General features: G+C 44.4%; 1 protein-coding gene across 3 annotated transcripts in view; it reads right to left on the minus strand.

Moving 5' to 3' along the window:
* HTT (huntingtin) overlaps positions 1-16,248 on the minus strand; it is a 141,045-nt gene that overhangs the window by 69,647 nt on the left and 55,150 nt on the right. For 2 of the 3 annotated variants that reach the window (XM_072803748.1, XM_072803743.1), the window contains 8 exons: positions 14,358-14,504; positions 12,392-12,512; positions 10,746-10,822; positions 9,588-9,739; positions 8,103-8,305; positions 5,549-5,675; positions 4,095-4,222; positions 991-1,101 (listed from right to left, as the gene is read on the minus strand). In XM_072803748.1, the coding sequence (XP_072659849.1) occupies positions 991-1,101; positions 4,095-4,222; positions 5,549-5,675; positions 8,103-8,305; positions 9,588-9,739; positions 10,746-10,822; positions 12,392-12,512; positions 14,358-14,504 (1,066 nt within the window). The remainder of the gene's footprint in view (positions 1-990; positions 1,102-4,094; positions 4,223-5,548; positions 5,676-8,102; positions 8,306-9,587; positions 9,740-10,745; positions 10,823-12,391; positions 12,513-14,357; positions 14,505-16,248) is intronic. The other variant, XM_072803757.1, reaches the window with a different exon arrangement.

Below are 16,248 nucleotides of genomic sequence, written 5' to 3' on the forward strand. Positions count from 1 at the left end.
TGCTAAAACATGTTATATGCACCCAGCCCACGGGCCACAAGGCCTATTGGTAAGAGAGAGGAAAAGCCAGGGGTCACCAGGACCGATGACTGTAAGGGGAGAGAGTGCTGAGCATGCAGAGGCGCAGCCTGGGCAGGGTGGCTGGGGGGGTCTCACCGAGAAGGCCATACTAGAAACAGCTCTTCTGACCAGTTTCACTTTGAGGGACAAGTGACCCTCAATCAGAACAGGACACCATCTAGCCAGTAAAAAGCATGCATGCACTACACAGACGTGAAAAAATCATAGGGAAGAATTGAAAAGAAACCGTATATGATTGTATCATATACAATCACAAAAACCAGGTAAGTTTTTATGAGTCAAAAGAAAGATTCAGAGAAATAAAAACAAATGAACTTCATGAGCATACCATACTTCACTTGCCAGAGAGACATGTTTAAGTGGGAGCTACCCACGGCTCCCTCTGCAACCCAGCAGAAAGTAAGATGGCCTTGGAGCCAGCAGGTGGACACACGGTCAAGCGACTGGAGGGAAGAGCTACCTACAGGCCCCGGGATGTGGGCACCTGAGATGGGAATGCACTTGAAATCTCCAGGTGTCTGAGTACTTCCTTATAAGATGAGGGGGAGGGCATTCAGGGTGTGGAGCGACCCCAGCTCTGCTGCTTCCCACAGCACCAAAGGAGCCAGCCATGCACCCTCACTCAGTGTTGTCACCCTTTCTGCCTGTGAAGATCAAATTAGAAAACAAAGGACTGTCACCAGTTTAAACCCACTAATATTCTAGAATAAACTGGGCCTAAGCTAATATACAGAATAGCACTGAAAAGAGAACAGAGGTAGAACACCCCTAATCTGAGGCTAAGACCAGTATCAGAGTCAAGAGCTAATGCAGCAGCTACCACCTTCTGAACATGCCTGGACTTTGGGGTTCCAATCCCACAGGCCCTCATGTCAGGTACAGCTCAATGACAAGAGATGAAACACACACCTTCCCGATGTCCTGCAGCGTGGCCAGCTCCAGGATCTGAGAGAGAACATCCAAGGCAGAGCGCAGAAAGCCCCCAAACTTTTCAGTGCTGTTCTGAAGATCCAAGGTAACCTTGGGAAGGTGAGGAAAAGAACACAGGATTACTTGTACCATCCCACCTGTCATCTGCAAAAGACACGTGCTGTCTGCATGGCGAGAGATGTCCCACTATGCAACCCTTACACACTCACAATGTGGGCTGTTTGTTTGCTTTAAGCACTGGGAAAATGCCTCAGGGAAGAAACTAACCTTCCAGGTCGCTATATCAAACCGTCATCTTTCAGAGGCATCTTTCAACTTACATTGATACTATTGAAAGAATCAATTTCTGACCTTCTAGGAGATTAAAAATGTAAATATCCATTATAACCAGTATCTGATAAACAGCATATCAAAAACTATAAAATATACATCTTGTTCCACATACATTCCCAAGGAATCATCATCAAATCCAGAAACCGTCTTTCAGTCAGGCTACAGCAAAATACTAAATTCATCTTAAGGAGGATTAAGTTATGATTCTAAAGGGCCCAGCTGAATGAAACTATCCAAGTCTTCCACTTAACGGACTGAGAGGTCAGGTCCGAAAATATAATATGAAAGAACAAAAGCAAGGAAGAGATCAACTACGAAAATAAAACTGGTAGAAACCCTGCAAAATGCTACAGCAGAAAAAGGAATCTGTTAGGTAAGATCAAATCAGTCACCCCGTGATGAAAGAGAAAGCACTCTCTGGGCCACAAGATGACCACCAGGCAGGCCCAAGTGTTGTGGCTGCTCGTGTCACCATGAGGTGGCTTCCAACAGGCTGAGGAAGGCTAAGTAGGGCCTTGGGGACAGATGACTCCGTGCAGCTATGTCCCAAAGAGGTAGGAGGGAAGAGGCTCACCTCCAGCAGGCACAGCAGGATGAGGGGGCAAGGGTGTACACAGAGGAAGGCCCATCTTGAAGAACAGAGGGCACAGGTAAGAACCAGGGCCTCGGGCTCAGAGGGGAGCTGAGAGCGGAGCCAGAGTGGAGGGCCATGCACAAGGCAGCTCAGGAGAAGAAATGAAGGAGATAGATGGTGTGACAGATCTCACATGTGCCAGGCACTCCAAATACACCAACCAGGTGGGCATCTGGGATATGGTGGGGGGGGGGGCACAGTGCACGGGGTACAGCATGGAGCCCAGTACATCCTGGAGGGGAAATGATAAAGATGGAGCAGATGCCAGCAGCATCAATAGGGCCCCAGGATCCAGGATGGGAGTTGGGAACAGGCAGAAAAAAAAAAAAATACTTTCTCTGTGTGGGATTTCCAACATGCCCCCTGCTATTTGAGTGGGTGACATGAGAAACATAGGCTACAAAGAGCCTCTGAATATTCTGTAAAATGTGGCTGAAGACTCTTATCTTTCAAATTTATCAATAACCTTCAGAAAAGAAGCGAGATAAGGTTTATAAATGCTTTTCAAAACAACTGAGAAATACCTATTAGTAACAAAAGATGATAAGAATCTGGAGATACATTTATCAACAAATGCACAAGATCTATGTGAAATAATACTCAAAAATCCTTCTTAAAATTCTTTGGATTTTATGTAAATCTGAGCACATAGAAGAAGGTTTCAATAAACAAAAAGGCACCTACACTCTGGACAGGTGGATTTATTTATTTATTTATTTTTAAAGATTTTATTTATTTATTCATGAGAGACACACAGAGAGAGACAGAGACACAGGCAGAGGGAGAAGCAGGCTCCATGCAGGGAGCCTAACATGGGACTCGATCCTAGGTCTCCAGGATCACACCCTGGGCTGAAGGCAGTGCTAAACCGCTGAGCCACCAGGGCTGCCCTGGATAGGTGGATTTAACACCTAAGGTATCAGTTCTCCCTGAACGAACCTACAAATTTAACATGATCCCAGTGGAAATATTCTCAGGATTCTTTAGAACTAGATTAGCTTACTCTAGAGTGTACACATGCAAAAATAAATAAGAAAGAATATCAAGAAAAAATTTTAAAGCAGGATAAGGGAATTGACCACGTCAAAAAACATACCATGGGGATGGGCAGTGAAATGAGGAGAGTACTTGATGGGATGAGTAATGGGTGTTATACTATATATTGGCAAACTGAATTTAAATTTTAAAAAATGTAAAAAAAAAAAAAAAAACGTACCACGGAGCTACATTATCCGCATGTGTGCTTCTAACAGATGAACAGGTGGACAGATGGAAAGACTCTAGTCCCCAAACAGTAAATGAAAAACAAACCCACAAGATTTTAATATCTGGTAAAGGTTGTATTTCAGATCAATTAGTGCAGAAAAATGGATTATCTGGGAAATAGTGCCAGGAAAATCCAGCAGGCAGGTAAGCAACAAAAAGCCCTAAGAGAAGCCATGGGAGATTTTTCCTTAATCATCTCAGAGTGATGAAGCCCAAAGTACAAAACGTACCTGTGCAGAAATGTCAACAGAACACACTGCCCTCCTTCCAGAAACCTGGTTGTGAGGCTGGCCCAGGGGGGGTATCTGCTTACTTGGCCAGTTGACAATTCCTTACGCTGATGTGAAACCTTCCCTGCTAGGGCGGCTCCCCATGCCTGGACTCTCTGAATGAACATCATGTTTGAGGCTGCACATCTGTATTCCTCTGCGAGTCTAGGGTTTTGCTTCATGTCAGGCAGAGGAAGCTCCGTAGCTGGGGGACAAGTGTGCTCTGTCTGGTCCTCATGGGAGACAGAACACAAGAAGCCTGCACACAGATTCCTGCACACTGCACCCAAGTGTCCTTCCCACATGGCGATAAAGAATCCCAGCTATGAGAATGACTAAACGCCGAAGCCCATGAATCCTGCTAGTGAATCCCCGAACGTGGGGGTGGCCTGGGGAAGCCCAGACACAGCACCAATAAACTAGAGAGATCGTTTCTCCAATTTTTATATGATGAAAGCTACCCTAAACAAAGCTGAAAGACAAACCTTATGTGTATGTACACAAGCTACAAATCTTAAGAAAAACATCCATACTCAGTCAGAAATTTGTGTCTGTGCACATTTTTACAAAAGGACCAGTACCTTATAGTTGGCGTGAGTAGCTTTCAGGACATCGTGCAATTTGAGATATGAAGGAAGGTGACAGAAACTCCCCAACGACGAGGACTTATTTGCTGTAACAGGTCCTGGGGCATCAGATTGTCGAGAGGCTTTAAAACACATACAAAATACTCTTTCAGCCCAAAAGCAGACATTTGCCAAATTTAAAAGAAATGACTTGCAATAATGGATTTTTAAAGGTATTCTGATAGAATAAAATTCAAAATTTTCCTTTTTAATTAGAATAAGAAACTGACTAAAAAACAAACAGAATCGGAGTATCTCTCCAAAAACAATAAAGTGAGAAAGAGAAATAGCAGCGTAATGCTATTGTTTGTGATAGCCTAGCTGCCTGTATGCACCTCAGAGGAGCTCCTCAGCTCGTTGGTGCCTCCAACCCCTCACCCAGCCTCACATAGGTTCCCAGCCATTTGCAGGGCTGAGCCCAGGTCAACATGGGCCAGCGGCACCGTACACCAGCAACATGCCTGAACACTGGAAAGGGCACACACGCTATTATGAAACCAGTATTAAATATTAAAATGTCAACCAGTAAATAAAACTATTCTCATCAAGTTTTCAAGATTTTTGACTTGGAGCCCTTAGTTTACTTAAGCCACCAGAAAGATTATCAGTGACACACAGATAAGTTATATTTGCCAAGTTGTGAAGCTTTCAAAGGTGGCAAAACTTCCTGCGGTGCCCCAGTCAGTCCTTAGAAACCAGCACCTTTTAAAAACCCTTAACATAATGCTTCATAAAACGACTGGGGGAGTTGCGACTGTCCCAGGGTCTGGTAGGAGTACAACAGCACAAGCCACTTCCTGCTCTGCCTGGCCCCACCATACTCTCCCGTGGCAGCCAGGTTGGTGGGAGCTGCAGGGTACCCCCCCAATCTGGCTCCTCTGTTCTAGGCTCTCCCAGGTGTGGACGCCCCTCCACGCATCGGAGTTGGTCAGGTTCCGCTCAGATGATTGCTCTCCACTTGAGCAGTTTCCATCTTCAGAGTCTTCACATGTCAGAACCAACTACTTCCTCCACTAGCTCTGTCCCTGGCCATCTATACCACCTCCCTGACTAAAACTTGAGGTCCTTTCCAGCTTTCTTTTTCAGGGAGAGGCAGGGCAGAGAAGACAGAGCAGGACTGCTTGCTAGGGGCCAGCTGCCTGCCCACTGCTGTGGCCACGTTAGCCAGCAATATAGAGCAATGCACAAGACCAGAATGTGGTCTGCACACATTTAGGAATTAATGTTTAATATCTGAAATTACACTAGGGAAACTCTTTCTCTGACTTCATTCACTTCTATGTATTTTATTTCCTGAAACTACCAAACTATTATATTTAACCTGGAGTGAATGTGAGCGTGAGCCCTAAATCTCAGTGACACAGATGGCACCCCCCACAGTCCCACCCCTCCCCATTGTCATTTCATACCTGGACTGGCTTCGCTGCCTTTCTTGGGGCTCAAGGGCACAGAGGCTGGCTCTCCAGGTTCTTTCTCCTTTCCCTTCCGTCGGATGGGACTTAGGGAAGGAGGGTTTGTCAGAGACGGCAAGGCTGCCTACAATAAAAATGAGTCTCTGTGAAGGAAGCCAAACCGACACGTAAACTGAAACTCACATATGTAGTTTCCCATTTCTTAAGCAGAACAACCCATGCAATCGTTTTCTTCTCTGAATCCTCACTGACAGTTCGGACATGGTCCATCCATCATCTACTTTAACCCACACAGCCATCACACGTGGCAAGAATTGAACTTCCTAACAGGTGTGTTGTGAAATGGCCAAGGATGCAAGGACCCTCAGGGAGCCAGGCAGGGCCCATCCCCTCCGGCTATAAGCAACCAGGCCACTCTGTGGGAGCCAGGATATGAGAAAGGGTACAAAGCAACATTTTGAACTCCATTTTCCAAATGAGAAAATGGACTCAGAGTAACTTATTCAACATCAAGGCTAATGAGCAGCACAGCGAGGAGTCCACAGACACAGTACGCAAAAGACACGTTGTGGGAGGGGTACAGTGAGGACCACAGGGACGTACACATCAGGCCCCAGCTCTACTCCTCGCACCACAATCTCAGAGAAATGAATGGAGGGGGACAAAAGGCTGCCCTCAGGAGAGTGGACTGAAGGCACCAAGGTCAGAGAGTCCAGGACAGGGGCCGCTGCAGCTGGAGCTCCTGCCAAATGAGAGAAGCCAGGCACAAAAGATCATGCAGTCCCTTCTCACGAATCATCCCGAATGGGCAGGTCTATAGAAACACTAAGTAGGTGGTGGCTGCCTGGACCTGGGGGCCATGGGAAGCTTGGAGGTGACACCTAAAGGGCACTGTGCTCCTTTCCAGGTTCTAAATGGACCATAGTGATGGCCACAAGACTGTGGGCATACTAAAACCAACTGAATCCTATTCTTCGGACACGTGAGCTATAGTTGAAGGACATTAACAATGCTGTCTGGAGGAGGAAGTGGGGAAGAGAGGCAGCTGTCATACTCCATTCAGGCCACTAGTTTGCACCAGAACAGTGGCAGCAAAAGCACAGAAGTGTGTGTATTCACCTACGTGTGTGTATTTGCACCAGTTTGTGTACATGTACACACATGTGTGCACATGCATATATGGGTATTTGCAAGATATTTTGTAGGGAAAACATGGAATGAACAAGCAGAACTGAGGTACTGTTTCTAGTTGACAAAGTACAAAGTGAGGGGAACATGGCAGGCACGGGCAGGGGTGAGGCTGAGCAGCTCAGATTCATGCTGTGTCTGAGATCCGCAAGCCATCCACGTAGACAAATAGCATGTTTCCAGATTGACGCTCCAAAGACAGAGCTGGGGTCTCTGACATGTGAACATTGAGGACCAGAGCAGACCTGACAACCAAGCTGCCCTGTCCCGTGTCCCACTAGAGCCACGGTCCACACGTGGCCATTTCAACGTAATGACAATTAAAAGAAAATTAGAAGCTCAGCTCCCCAGCCGCACTGGCCATGTTTCAAGTGCTCACTCGCCACATGTTGTTAGTGGCTACTGTCCTGGCTGGCACAGACACTGGACATTTCCATCCTTGCATAGAGTTGTACTGGATGGTATTGGCCCTGGAAGTATCAAGAAAGAGACCAACCTAGGACAGAGCCTGGGAGCCATTTGTGGTGGGCAGAGAGATGAAACCACGAAGTGCCTGGGAAGCAGAGTGGCTAGAGAAAAACAAGAGCCAACCCAGAGGCCAGTGGGCATGCCTATGTCAGGACCAGCGTGGTGGCACCAAGGGAGGGAGAAAAATGAGACAGGACCCCAGGGGTACCCATGAAATGCAAAGAATGATCTCAGGAGGAAGGGTGGTTACGGAGAGTGATGACCAAAAGCCAACTGGCCAGGGATTAAAGGATCAATGGCCGGAGCAGCAGACCGAGCCCAGGCCAGCATTGGAGCAGTGAGACACATGACTCCTCAGAGAAGTTTGTAGTGAGGGGAAGACCAAAAGGCCGCTAACAGGGAATGTGAAATTAGAAGAGTTTTTTCATGATGAACGTAAATTGAGACGGAAGACTCAGGGGAGAGCATATATCCAATATATAATCAGATATAATTATAAATAAACTCATCTCTCTTAAATTCACTGTGCAAAGAGTTTACCACTTGTTTTTACATTGATTTTGTGGAACTGTACTTCACAGAGAAGCAAAACAACTTGCAAATGTTCTAGGAGATAGCAGATGAGTTACCTAAGTCAACAATTTCAATCCTGAGCTTTCCTGGCTAACGATGAAAGCCTAAAAAGCTAGCTAGTTCTTTCCCTCTTAGAAATGACAGCAACTAATGACGGTACTAAGAGAGCTACAAAGTTGATGACACATTTTGGTGTTAAATTTAGAGTCACTGCATGAGCAATTTTGTTTGTTTAAAGCAGAAGAGAATAAGGCAGGGGCAGGTGAGTGAGGAGAGGCAGGTCTGGCGCCCACAGGGCCACTGAGGCTGTGTCTGAAGTTACCTTTATTGCTGGTCCGGGAGCCACATCGTCCAAGACGTGAGCACAGATGTTAATCACCTTCAGCAAGTGGGAGAAGAGCTGCTCCACCATGGGCACCAGGGTCCGGTCACCCAAAGCTGGCCAGACCTCTTCCTGCTTGGAGGTTGCTGGGTTGGCCTCCTCTTCAGAGGTCCATGAACTTCTCAGAGATTTGGGGGCACTGGCTGTGACATGGCACAATGGGGGGAAGAGAAATCACTAGGGAAGCTCAGTCACTGAGACACTCTATTCCGAGGTTGCTGCGTATCTCCACTTGATGGCCAACAGATACCTCCTGCTCGCCAGGAACCGGATTTTCACGAATGTTACCACCGTACGTGCACCTACCCAGGATGTGCCCTCCGGATCTTTACAACCAAAGTCCCATTGGTGGCCATGGCCTACTGACCTTGCCCTCCAGCTTCTTCCAGTCAGTGTCCTCCCCCACAGTCCAAGGCCAAGATCTTGCTGAGATCTCTCTCACCTCCACTGCACCAAGAACCTCCCAAGTGGGTTTCCCTACCTCGTCCTCCAAGCCACACTCAAGCCAGCTAAGGGACCAGCTCCACTGCTAGCCCCTCCATGAGGCTGTTCCCAGACCTCCCGCAGCAAACACCACAGTCCTCCTGAACAAGGACTTAATGAGGTAGCACTGCATACCCATCAAGTTCAGTGGCCTCCTTCTTCACCAGCCACATCCTCTGTCCCCTTCCTCCATCCTCATCCTCACCTGACATCCCAAACTACTTACAGTCCTTAAATGTCACATAATTTTTCATGTCTCCATGCCTTCAAACAAGCTACGCCCTCCATCTGATGTGCCTTTTCCCACTAACCCATAAATCCTGTTTCTTGTCCTGGTCCTCCACAGGAGTGATTACGACCACTCTGTGCTGCCACTGTACTTTCTTGTACGTGTGTCACCCATTGAACCCACGAGTGACTTGAGAACAGAGCCCACATATCATGCTTTCGTACAGACATGGTGCCTGGCATATGGTGCTCACTGAAATTAAATTAGAAACGAGTTTACCTGTAGCTAAGGGGCTATGCAGGGAAAGAGCTCCTTTAAACTACTCAGCTCAGGGGCAGCCCGGGCAGCTCAGCAGTTTGGCACTGCCTTTGGCCCGGGGTGTGATCCTGTAGACTCGGGATCGAGTCCCATGTTGGGCTCCCTGCGTGGAGCCTGCTTCTCCCTCTGCCTGTGTCTTTGTGCCTCTCTCTCTCTCTTTCTGTGGCTCATGAATAAATAAATAAATAACCTTAAAAACAATTAAACTACTCAGCTCAGAACAGCTGCCCACAGCACACACCCATGCTGATCACACTAGACATTCTGGCTAGAGGATCGAACCATCACTGGCAATGACCTCATGGTATTTTCCTTCCATGTGCTCACCACCCCACTCATCAGAAGGAAACCCAAGCTACAGACCTGAAGTCCCTGTTTCAGCTCAGTACCAATACCTGCAAGTAAGTTTCCGGCTAAAACCAAAGCATCCTGATGGGCAGAGAGATCCAGTGGGAACCAAGCAGACGAGAGCAAGGTGAGGATCATCGTGGCCATGCCAACAGTACAGCTCTTTCTAGACTCATCTGAGGTGCTTAGTGGAGGCACCCTGGAAGTGAAAATTTGCCAGGTCAAATGATGAATACCTTAAATCGAACAATCTTGCCTTCTTGTAATGAACCAAGAAGGCGGTGTGTCACCCTACATTTTATACCAGCTCATAAAGTGATTTTACTATTGTTAATTAACATCCTTCCTGTAAACAATCTTTGAAAAATGAAACCAGGTAGCAGATGTGATTAAAACTATGGAAACTATATTTTTTAACTTTTTAGCTTTCTCTGAATTTTGACTCAGCATATTTTACTCCAATCCCAGAGTTGCTTTAAGTCAGGTCAGAGGCTGGATCTATGCTCAGTAACCACCTGTGGACAAAGGGAAGTAACCCTTCTAGACCAGAGGATGCAATCCATCCACCCTAAGCAAATGTTAGCTGGCCATATGCTGACACACACCAGAAATTTGCACTTAATTCTGAATAGGATGGTGAGTCACCAAAATTTTTCTCAGCAATCTGTACACATAATAAAAACTTATTCCTTAGCACTGTAGGAGATTCAAAACCATTTCACAGATGCTACTATGGCCATCTACTGGAAGAAAATCATTTTTAAATGGAAACTGCTCATATAAGCTTCACAGTCCCTATAGAATCATGATTCTATATGACAGGTCACATCTGATTTCAAACAAAAAATGTTTCTAAACTTCTAGTACATAGTGTAGAATTCTGGGGAAAAAAATCAAGCCAATTAGAAACGTTTTGCCAGCATGTGTGAATTCTCCAAAATGAACCTAACAAATGATACCCTGAAATCCTCCAAAGCACTTAAGAGTGAGCACTTGACACCCATGAGAATGACAGCAAATCCAGATTTTCTGAGAGCTCTATCACTAGTTTCCCACACAGCTGACAGGACAGAAGCAAATATCTCATTAGGTATTTTTCCAAAAGGTCAAACTGATAAAAGATTGAAGAAAGAAAACATGGGATTCCAATAGCAATGTCTGTATCACACAAGTATAGATAACTGTGTCATGAGAACAATACATACCCACAATGCCAACCTAAACTCCAAATGCAGACAGGAAAGGCAGTTGAAAGGAGACACAGAGCTTCGCAGCATCCAAACTAAAGGAGAAAAGAATAGTAAAATCACAGCCATGCACAAAAAACATTGATTAAATTGAACCTCCTTCATCAAAAGTACAAACACTAACGATAAGCTATCTGTCCTACCATGGTTCTAATTCATCCTTCAAAGACAGAGTAGGGATGGGAAACAAGAGGCTGTACAGAGGGACCATCACATGCCCTGAGGATACGCCAGCAGCTGGAATGGCAGCGGTCCTGCTTCCCCTCTGTGCCTGGAGCACCCCTCCTCTCCACCCTGCTCGCTCCTGCACCCAAGCTTGTTGATGGCCATCTCCTGACTAGACTGCAAGCACCACAAGAACAGGGACCCTCTTTGTTTGCATCTCAAGCCTAGAACAGCGCACGACACATGGGAGCCACAGTAAATACAAATAAGTCAAGTTTATGATATTTTAAATAAATCAAGGGAAGACCAAACCAGAGAGGCCAAACAATACTAATTAGGTTAAAAAGGCACATATGGGGCAGCCCGGGTGGCTCAGCGGTTTGGTGCTGCCTTCAGCCCGAGGCTTGATCCTGGAGAACCGAGATCAAGTCCCACATCAGGCTCCCTGCATAGAGCCTGCTTCTCCTTCTCCCTCTGCCTATGTCTCTGTGTGTCTCTCATGAATAAATAAATAAAATCTTAAAAAAAAAAAAAAAGGCACATAGGTACTTAAGACAGCTTAATCCTAATTGTTGGCGTTTTCTACAACAGGTAAGCATTTCTTCTGTCACATAAAATAAATGTTAAGCATTAACCTGGAACTCAGCAAATTAACACTACTTTGCATAACGTTCTCTATTTCTAATGACGAAAGTTACCTTTGTTCGTTTTAAAAAACTTATAAATATCTAAAAAAGGTAAAGAAGGAAACAAAAATCACAGTCCTAAAATTCATTTTGGCCATTTTCTGCCAGTCAGTTTCCTGAATATGTAAGAATGTCCACACGTGAACAGGACTTCACAACAGAGATCGGGCTACATGCAAGCACCCCAGGCCTCTTCCCAGTCTGTAACTATTATAATCCAAATCCATCCTTCTATAGCATAAAACATCCCCTATAGCATGTTAATAGGTGCATAATAAATACGCTACCGTATATGGAGTTTCGCCGGAATCAGAATTTAATCATCTGTGCATTCTTGGATAGCACGGTTCATTCCCAATGTCATCGTCACAGATAATGATACAAGTACATTACACAAACACTTTAGCTGGTATTTCTGATTCCTTCTCCTTGGTGAACATCACACATCACTGAGGCAGTTCTATTGGAGGTATTTCGAACTTCTAACATGTTACCAACTCATATGGCAGCTTTTATTCTCAGTTTCATGTCTTCTGTATTGGCCGGGTATTTTATAATGAGCATGTAGTACTTTCATAAGCAGAAAAACAAACCGTTGCTTACATTTCCATTAGAATAAACCCAGATTCTGCTCCCAGAAGCACAAGTTCTCAGTGAGCCCTGTGTTCAAGAGCTCTCACACAGCAACTCACCATGAAAACCTGGCTGCACGAACCCAGAATCAATTCTGCAAAGCCAACCAAGGAGACTTACTGTGAGCGCGCGTGTGGTTGACGTGACCAATTCACGGGAAACTGCCGCAATGACTCTGGAGAGGTTGTTTTCCACAGTGACGTCTGTCATGCTCGGTAGTAAGTTATAGCCTCTGTAGATTCTAATGGGAAAGACATGGAGACTAAAAACTACTATTAAAGCTTATGGTACTTCCAAAATTCAAATGGCACTTCAAAGTTTAAGATTAAAGCCCATGAGATGTTACAGCAGTTTTGACTTTGAAGTGAACAACAGACTGGACATGAACCACATATCACTACAGTGGTGGCACAAAGTCCCCTCCTGGTCCCAGCTCATCCTGAACACCTGCGCCACAGAGCCCAGGTAGCACTGCCCAGCCATAGCCTTGCCTGCTTACCTGCCACCTCTCCATACATCCAAAGCAACTATTTTTCAAACTTTTAAGCTGGGAAAAAAAAATCCTTCTTGAAGCTACTTCTGATTCCAGGGAAGAAGAAAGTACTCGTCCCACTGTGGGGCTGCCAAGGTGCTTCCCAACACTGCATTCATGGCACATACTGATTTCAACCCCTTGTTGAAGTTACATACAAATTCTAAGTCACCCACCCTGTAAGCGGAGCCTACACAGGATTAGTGCTGGATTCACTTCTGAATCCCTTAGTGTCCTCAGAACTCAACAACAAAACTCAGGAGAAGACTTCTTTTATCTTCCCACATCAATTCTCAAAAAGCTGCTAGCTAAGGTGCAAAACAGTGCTGCATCACTGGCCATGGTGTTTTCCACCCAAGAGCCAAAGCAAGACAGCCAATGTCCAAAGGCCAGACTAAGTTTGAAACTGGGAAGACTTTCAAAGTTTTATTGAGATACCAATTTGAATGTAAATATTATACTCATCTCTGCTGGCATTTTCTGAAATGACACTCAGAAACCATTTACCTAAGCTTGCTCAACTCCTGATAATGAGATACCATCATGCCGCTTTTGCTTATCTTAGAGGAACCTTTTCAGAGAAGAAAACATCACTTCTTTCAGAAGAAGTGGTAAAAACACCACTTCTTAGGTTTAAAATTTTTTTTCTCTGAGAAAATTATTTCCATGTGTTTTTTAAAGCAATCTTTACATGAGAAGACATAATATCTACTGAGGAGTAGCTTCCAAATTTGACAAGCTGAATTTCAAATTCAAAACAAAAGCATCAAGCAAACATCTCAGCCTTGATATCTAAACTTTTAAATAAAATTGCCACTAACAGAAAGGAGAGCTACATATAAAAATTCGTTTTAAAAATAACATTTAAGACACACAGTGAAAACTGCACAATAATCTTTTATGACCACTTCTGCAAGCTTCTTTGCAAACTAAAATTCTAAGGAATGACTGCTTCATTAAAGCATTTCTGTACTAACGACTTCCAGTCTGTGCGCTTACCTGAGACCAGATGTGAGCAGACTGTGTGCCAACGGCAATGGCATTTAAAAGCTTCTCACATTGCAAAAAAAATAAAAAAAATAAAAAATAAAAAAAAATAAAAGCTTCTCACAAGAAACATAAATAGTGGTTAACTGCAAACCACTGTGCACCAGTGGCCAATCCTACCTAACACTGCCACTCTCAATAGCCCAGTTACCTAAAGGCCAGGGAGGGGGGATGACATAACCACATCATACTCTTCACTGGCAGCACAAATTGAAAAAGTCATCAGACAGGTTTTTAAATAAGACACAGCATAAATGGCACACACAGAAACCCATTTATCAGTATGTGATTAGAAGATTCACAAAGTCCCTGTGACTACAGCAGAGCCTGCTAAATGAAGAGGCAGGCAGCGAATTCCGAAGGAGATCACCTACGCAAACACCCTCATACCTGAAGCTCCTTCTCTAGAAAGCACGATGTGTTACATCAGAGCCCTGAAGAAAGGTGTCAGGAAAGGGCACCCCCCACCCCACACTGCCAACGTTAGGACACACGCAGCGCGCATACCTGGTTATGGTGCTGACGGAGAAGTGAGATGGAGGCTGCGCCTCGTGCATGAGGAGCTTCAGGTAAACACTGCTTTGATCTCGCGCCACAGCCACCACGGGGTCAGCTTGCCCTTGGTCGCACTTATAAAACAGCTTTGGGACAAGCCTAACAGAGAAATAAGGTGTATTTACTGACAGAAGTCTATGAAACTCACCTGTGATTCCCCACCCTTCTCTGCTGAGGTGGTTAGGCCTGAAGGACAGAACAGCACCTGCCACCCTCATGGGGCTTTCCAGCACACAAGAATGGGGCTTCTGGCCATGGGACCAATCACCTGCACACCAGTCACACCAACCCCGAAATAACTAGGTGCTGTACTTGCTTTTTGTCTGCCGTACAATTACGTACTTTTCTCTACATGTGATAAAATGCTTTGATTTCAAGTTCTCTTTCTAGTCATCTTGAGCCAGATGAACAAGTACATGAAGCCACTGTCCATGGAAAGTACTGAGCACAGGGCAGATCTGAACGCCAGGGGCTGGCCCTTACTCGCTTTTGCAATTTTGCCTGCAAAACCATCACACACATTCCCAGACGGTGAAGCTCTAGCTAAGGACCCTCACAAATCTAAACTCAAAAGCAGAACACAGGCAACATTTCCTAAAAGAACAGAAGGGTTCATTTCTGCAATCGACACTGGGCATATTTTGCATGAGTGTACTCATACACTTGTGGACAGGGCTCAGAACTTTTAGAAAAAAATCAACTATTTTATCACATTTGTTTGCAAACTCTAGTATCTTTAATTAAAATCTCTCTGCTGTGGAGATATGGTCATAAGTACAATTTTTTCTAATGTAAAATAAATGGTTATCATTTGCAGAAAATGGTAAAGGTCTAAAATCATTGATTAGGCAAGTCATACAAACCCAGTTTAGTGCACGAAAAGGTACACCTCACATGTAATCAAAGAAATATGCAAATGATGATGAAAACAGAAAAGATATACATCAAAATGGAACTTCAGTTTTGCATAGTCTGATCACAAAGATTTTTATTTCCTATTTTGTATTTTCCCTAAATTTTGTTCATAAATGTGTTACTTTTAAAAGAGAAGTTATTTTAAAAAGAAATACCCATTTCTGCCTCAACAACTGACACATGTTCAACCTTTTTTGAAATATTTGTTTTGGTGAGAAGAATCATATTCTGGTCGTTAAGAGTAGAGACTGGTATGTTTCCAGAGAACCAATTTCACAGTACCAAAACCCATCAAAAATCCACTTCTAGGTACTGACCCAAAGGAAGTGAGAACATATGTCCACACAAAGTCTTGTGGGCAAATGTTCAACCAACACAATTCATAGTAGCCAAAAAAGTGGAAATAATATCAATCATCTGGTGAATGGATAAAGAAAATACAGTATCACCCACACAATGGAACACTATGCAGCAATAAAAGGAACACACTACGGGCACACACAACAGCAGGGATGAACCTTGAAAACCAAGGGAAAAAAGCCAGAGGCCAAAGTCCATCTACTGTATGATCCCATTTACATGAAATATCCAGAAAAGGAAGTGGATTCATGATTGCCTGGGGCTGGGAGTTATTGCAAACGGGCACAAGGGATCTTTCTGGGGTGATGGAAATGTTCTAAAACTGGGATCGTTGATGGTTACACAATTTTGTAAGTTCACTATAATTAAATTGTGTACTTAAAATGTTAAGGGATCTTAGAAAATCATACTTCAGTAAAGCTATGAAAAACTTAAAAAAACAACAAAACATCAAAAAAGCTTGACCTAGTAACCCAACTTACAAGAATTAATTCTAAGGAAAAAATGTATATGTAAACGTTTATGTATAACAATATTTATGAGCATTATTCATTATTTAAGTCAAAGA

Source organism: Canis lupus, chromosome 2, assembly GCF_048164855.1.
Source record: "Canis lupus baileyi chromosome 2, mCanLup2.hap1, whole genome shotgun sequence".
NCBI classification, from domain to species: domain Eukaryota; kingdom Metazoa; phylum Chordata; class Mammalia; order Carnivora; family Canidae; genus Canis; species Canis lupus.